The sequence below is a fragment of the Alnus glutinosa genome, chromosome 5 (genome assembly GCF_958979055.1).
Source record: "Alnus glutinosa chromosome 5, dhAlnGlut1.1, whole genome shotgun sequence".
Lineage (NCBI taxonomy): Eukaryota > Viridiplantae > Streptophyta > Magnoliopsida > Fagales > Betulaceae > Alnus > Alnus glutinosa.
Window position 1 is genome coordinate 10,762,623 of NC_084890.1, and position 6,871 is coordinate 10,769,493.

At 30.5% G+C, this 6,871-nt stretch overlaps 1 protein-coding gene across 1 annotated transcript; it reads right to left on the reverse strand.

Moving 5' to 3' along the window:
- Nucleotides 1-201: 201 nt before the first annotated feature.
- LOC133869464 (RING-H2 finger protein ATL40-like) lies at nucleotides 202-1,194 on the reverse strand. Its single transcript, XM_062306471.1, has one exon. The coding sequence runs from the start codon at nucleotides 1,029-1,031 to the stop codon at nucleotides 378-380; it is 654 nt and encodes a 217-aa protein (XP_062162455.1). The 5' UTR covers nucleotides 1,032-1,194; the 3' UTR covers nucleotides 202-377.
- Between the last annotated feature and the right edge of the window lie 5,677 nt (nucleotides 1,195-6,871).

The following is a 6,871-nucleotide window of genomic DNA, read 5'->3' on the forward strand; positions in this document are numbered from 1 at the left end:
TATATATATATATATATATATAACTTCATGGTCTTCCTTGTAAGCTATTTTTCCCTTAATAAAAAAAAAAAGAAAAATAAAAACCTTTCTATGTGGTCTGATTGGACTGATACTTTTTCACCAAGTAAATCTCTCCTATGTATTGCAAAATCCTTTTAAATACATGCAATGGAAAACTACGTAAATAAATCAGCACCAAAGTGAATCCTATAATATTGGGTCTTATATAAACTGGGAAGAATGCCATACAAATGTCTCAGCACCAATATTAAAAATAGAACCCCAAATATTTATACCCAGAATTCTGAAAAATATAATTGCCTAATAATACCTATATATAGTACGTACTAGCTACTTTATCTTCGAGGAAGGTCCAATCACTGTCTTTCTAGATCTTCTGCTCCCACTTCATCATCTCCACAACTTTGGATCCTCCTTGACGATCTCTCCCTACTAAGCATCCTCCGAAAAGAGCTTAATCGTGAGCCGCCTGATTCAGCACCACCATGCGGCAGCGGCATACTATCCTCTACAGGTGGAGCCGTGGGTTGCACCGGATGAACCCTGGGCTCAGCCACGGTGCGGCATATGGGGCAAGTTGTGTTCGAGCTAAGCCAAATATCAACGCACTCCACATGAAACATGTGCTTACAATTTGGCAGAAGCCTGACCGTGGCCTCCTCCCCTACGGTGCTCAAGCAAATCGAACACTCTATAGCTTCAAAATGATCAGATGGCTTGTGAATGAACTTTGGTAGCGAGGCTATGACCGACGGATCGAGACCTTTTCCCTGCGGCTCGCTAGTGGGATATTGATGCGTTTCATCCGGTGCAACTTGAGTGGTACTGGTTGCCCTATACAGCGCAGCACGTTGTCTTCTTTCTTGGCGTCTTAAGAGATATCTGGCGTAAATATGGAGGATGATGATGAGCACCACGACGGCGAATAGGGAGAAGATGGCGGCATACATGATCTTGCTGCTGACACCAAATTTATTACCATCATCATCATCTTCGATATCAGAACCCATAGTTGCTCCTAAGTTGAAATGATCAAGGTGATCGATGATATATGCTCAACTTCTCTGATCAATTTGCATAAAGGCAATGATCAGTTTCTTTGTTTTAATATTTGTATATAGAGTAGTTCTCTTGGGGGTTTCTGTGTTTGTTTTTTTCTTTGTTCTTGTGAAATGTTGAAATGTATTTGGTCATTTGGTGGGGGCTTCCAGAAAAGTCGTTGGAGTAGGAATTTTGTTACGCCATCTTTTTCCAAGGCTTGACATTTGGAGAGAGGCTTCGGAAAATGTCAAACTACGTATCATTTAAAACTCTGAAATTTCTTGCTTTCATAATTTTGTGGAAAAAATGACATCTTTCAATTCATGGCAATTATGTTTCCTTCCAAACACATATTCATACCGGCCCAGATTCCCATCCTATATACGTGTGGAACTAAGCAAATTTTATGTGAATTGTTTTTTCTCATATTTTTTTCTTTACTTTTCAATAAATTAAATAAGAAAAATGTTATTTAGCATTCTCTCAGTATTTTTTTTTTAGCATTTTCAGTTGACGTGACATATTCAATTCACCTTTAATTTTCTTTTTTTTTTTCTTTTTTTAATTAAAATTGATTTAAAAATAGATCGAGCATATCACGTATGTTAAGAGATTAATGCTGAAAAAATGCTAGATAGCATATCTCATTACATAATCTCGACAATTCCCAACAATTTAGGTACAGTTGCGTACATTTTGATTAAGCCAAAAGGTATTCTTCCCTGTGATTTAAACCAATATCCTAAAATTAATATATTTTTTTCCGACAAATTTATCCTTATTTTTTTGCACAAAATTTTTTTATAAATTGAGTTGGAGAAATTTATATTGAGGTAGGTAAGGCATGTAAAATGCACATGTTTTTATTATTAATCCTATTAAAAAATCAGTTGAAAAGTTCATGCTATTAAAAAACATATGCTTCTGACATCTTAAAAGACACATATACTTTTAGAGATTGTCTTTAAAGAACTTTCCTACAGTCTAAGTCCAAACTCACAAATGCACATTCCCTCAATTAAAGTTACTATCAAATTTTGAATAAATTACTATTAGATTTTAATTTTAATGATCATTTTTACTGTTATGTTAAAAAATATTCTTAAAAAATGTGAACTTATATAAAATTTGGAAATTTATATCCATTTGGGAGAGAGAAAGCAAAAAGCTGCATGAGGAGGCTAGTTGGTAAATTGTGGGCCTTGATACTTTGATAGTCTTAGCCATGGACTTTTCCCATTGTTTATGGGCCAAATGTTCAAACATTACCGGTTGCCTCACAACTTACGTTAAGCTTTGGAAAATGAGAAAATCTTATCATTTTCTAGGTTGATCGAAAGTGAAAGGGCCAACGCTTTTCTAGGCTGCTGTTGGCTTAACGTTTTCAACCACCATCATGTTTTTCTTCCACCTCATTAACGTAAGTTTACAACTTCAATATTTTGTTTTCAAACATTAGAATGCATGTAACTTTCACTTCTTATGTCGTTTCACATTTAGAAGCAAAAGTCGTTCCGCTATACGTGGCAAATCACTTTGTTTTTCGAAATAACTTTATTCATAATTTTTGAAAGGCTGAACTTTCGTTATTTTTGAAAGAATGTATCTAAACTTTAATAAGTTTCAATTAAGGGTATCTATTATTTTTCAGAAAGTTTCAATCACAGTCATCTGTTAAAAGTTTCCGTTGAATGCTATCAAAAAGGTTTCAGATTTTATACCATTGTTTAAATAAACTCTGGATATTATCATTATAATTAAATTTCAAAAAGAACCAAAATTTTATACATAAAATGGTTTTAAAGTGGCTAAATCTGTGACAAATAGCATTTTATGAATGTTATATGACTTTCTATCACCATATAATAGAAGTCATGAATAATTGTTTAAATTTAATGAATTCAACTACAATCTTTATTTTCTTTTTCAATTACCGAATGGCCAATACTATCAACTGTCTCTCAATAGGATTGGTCAATTTGTTTTGGTTGGTCTATCTAACCCATGCATTTTCTTTATTGAAATTGCAATGTCAACTGAAAATGCTCAACAAATTCTTATGATAGGATCAGGTGATGAAGCTGACTCCTTTTATGGGTAATTAGATAAACATCACACTATATCGTTTTTTTATTTATTTATTATTTATTTTTTGGTGAGCTGGATTGTTATATATTCCTTTTCTGAACTAAAGGTGGTGGCACATGTGAATCATGTGAGACATGTACAAGCATAATAGGGTCAGGGCGGATCTAGAAAATTTTGATGTGGTAAAATTAAAAAAATTAAAAATAAACAATTAATTTTTTTGAGTCTACCTTATAAAACATATCATTTTTAAAAGATTTTTTAAAAAAATAAAAATAAAAAATAAAAAATAAAAAATTGGAGGCTTCAGCCACAAGCTTACACCTAGGTATGCCCCTACAATCAACACAATAGGGAAATATATAATCTAGAGAGAACCTCTAGGAACAAACAAGAGACCAAATCTCTATAAAGCAAGAGCAATTTGCTCTAAAATAACAATATCACAGATAGCTTCAAGAATTTTCTCAATTCTAACTTTATTTATTATTTGTTTTACCGCTGACTTTGTAAGGTCATAAGCTGCTGAATTTGCCACTATTCAGATATGCCTAATTTGCCAATTTCGCCAACTAGAAATAACAAGCTATATAATTATTAGGTCTCAGATCCAATGCAAGATAGTATTTAATTAACAAAACAAAAAAGCTCAAGGTATTAAAATTTGGAATCATATTAAAGGTAGTAAGGAAGTTAATCGATAATTGAAATATGTAGTAGAATATTGGTAGCCAATATTCCATTTTTAAAATCAGTTATTTTAATTTGGGTAAATACAATTTTTTTGAGTAAACACGGTCTTTGTGATCACTTTATGATCAATTTTTAAAAATTGATTTTCAATGTTTAGATTTTTCGCGGATTTCAAATGAATCATTCCGTTTGTGTTTCATCTAATAAAACAATGTTCTTTAATGCCATATCATTTTTACCCCCTCAAATCAAAATAATATATCCCTAAGCTAAGATAATCATTCTACGCAATAAATATATTTTAATCAAATAATAAAGTGTTGCAAATAAAGTTTTGCGGTATACGCAAAGAACCAAGAATTACAACTTAACTTTGAGATACACTTACCATTTGGAAGTGGTTGGTTATTCAAATTTGAATTTTGTTGATTGTGTAGATAATATAAAGTTTACTTCATGATATATTTTCTTATCGAGGGATATATCTTAAAGATGGAGTATGCATACTATAGTTGTTACGCCTACCAAGAAAGCAACAATTCTCGCATGCTATGAATTTACTACACAGGTATGATGGATGAGACATTTTGTTAGAAGTCTCAATATTATTTGATTTTACAGTTAGACCATAAAGATATTCTGTGATAACTTTACTGTAGTTTTCTTTTATAAAAATAAATAGTAGAAGCAGAAGTAAATATATCAACATCAAGTATCTCAGTACGAAAGAGAACATTAAGAGACATAAAGGATCTATTGAGCATATAAGTACTGAATTAATGATTGTGGATCTCATGACTAAAAGTTTACCAGTAAAGAAAGTATAAAGTCATGTAGAGTATATGAAACTCATTAATTCATTTTTGCTTAGTTTGTGTCTATTTGGTCTATAGACATAAAGTTATTATAATAAAGATTTATTGTGTACATTTCTTTATATTTTATCTATGAAGATAAATAAAGTTGGACTCGAATAACTTATAGGAAGTTCATTCATAAAGCTTAATTATCCATAAAATACTCATGTAAGGAGTATTTCACATTGTGATACATGGAAGGAACGACATGCTATATAATGGTTTTACCACCATGATTCATGTGAAACATTTCTTATATGAGTGGGAGATGATTTCATAAGTGATTGGCCAAACTAAAAAATCTAATACCATAAGGACGTGTCATAAAGGCCAAGTGGAAAATTATAAGAAATTATCTCCATTAATGGCCTATGTGCCACATATACAGTATTTATTATATTTAATAAATAAATAGCATATACGATACTACGGTTAGGTAATTTAATAACATAATGGAATCATTAAATTGATTTGAAATCAATTTAAATATTGTTTCTTCGATAGGAGGAACAATACGGTGTTTACCAAATATAATGGTCACTAACCTAGACTATAAATAGAGAGCATGTGTACATCATCAGTACGACAATACAATAAAGCATAGGTTAGAAGACACCTTATAATTTTATTCTTTAAAAATTCTTGGGAAATGCTTGAACAATACTAGCTAGAGGTAAATCTAAATCTTTTTTTAATTTTCCACTGTTATACTGTTGTTATCAGCAAGATAACATTGATCATATTGTTTAGTAATAATATTATTCATGCTTACATTTGTATTTATCATTTTTTGTCTTTTTCTTTTTTAAGAGAATAGAGGTACTATAGAAATATTTTTACAAAAAAGTAGCTTTTTTGAAACACTTTGATGATTTGATGGATCACATTAAAACACTCGAAAGTTTAAGAAGTCATTCGAAAATCGACCGTTAGTTCAAGGACCTTTTCATACAATTTTTTTCAAAACAAAAGAATGGGTCCTGTCATCTTATAAATTGTGAGAGATCCTTCCGGACCATTCCACATAGACTACTTAGCCACGTGTCGATCCAAACGTGGTGACAATGTTGAGTGAGAGCCAATTGGGAAAGTGCATGCGCAGCTTCGTTTCCATCTCGTCTCACAAATTGAACACTCCATGACTAGAAGCTTTTGAGCAATTGGAGGTAGTAGGAATCATTTTGAAAAATGACCTTTTTTAAAAAAAAAAACCAAAAAAAAAAAATTATTAAACGAATTGATATTTAATGAATATTAAATTTATTAAATACTCTGATTCTTCTTAATCTTCGGGTACATAGATGATCAATTGCATAGGAATGGATTGGAGAGTGTTATAAAATTAAGATAACTATAAAAGTGAATAGAACCGATAGAGAATTGTTCATTTGCGACTAAATCACTATTGGAGTAATTTATTTTAAGAAAAACTATATATTGATATTTTATTTTTAATAAGTCATTTTATAGTTGGTACGTGACACATTAATGGATTTTGTCAACTTTTTTAATGGTAGGGACTTTTTTTTTTTTTTTTTCTTACTTTAGAGAGTGATTAATAATATTTAAAAATTTCACCAAAAATAAATAAATAAATAAATAATCATATTTTAAAAATTATGGAGTTATTTGTCAAAACCTCTTTACAAATTATTTTATCCCTTTATTTTTTAAAAAAATAAAATAAAAAATACCTCATATTTTGGGGGCAATATGCCAAATGAGTTTTCTTCTTCTTTAAAATAATTAAATTCTCTTATAACTTTTTTGCAAATAAACAATTGATTTGTTGAACTTATTGTGAACCCCACAAATCCAATAGTTAATTTTCAAAAAAGATGTATGTGAGAATGCAAATAAGCATTTCTCTTATAAAAATCTTTCTTTGAAGAAATTAAGCTTAGGGTTTAATTTTGGCAAAAATCTTTTCTTCCTTTTTTTGGGAAATTAATTCCCAAAATAATTATGGAATATGTCATGTACATCCTGATTGGCTATGATTGATTTACTTATGGGTTGGTCTACAAAAAGCCTTTTTTTGATAATAATCCTTTACTTCATTCCCTAGTAAACCAATCTTGAAATCCATAAAGGAGGGAGGGACAAGATTGAGAAGAACAAGTCATAAGGTGGAAAGAGGTATATAATTAATTATATGGGGTAATTACATT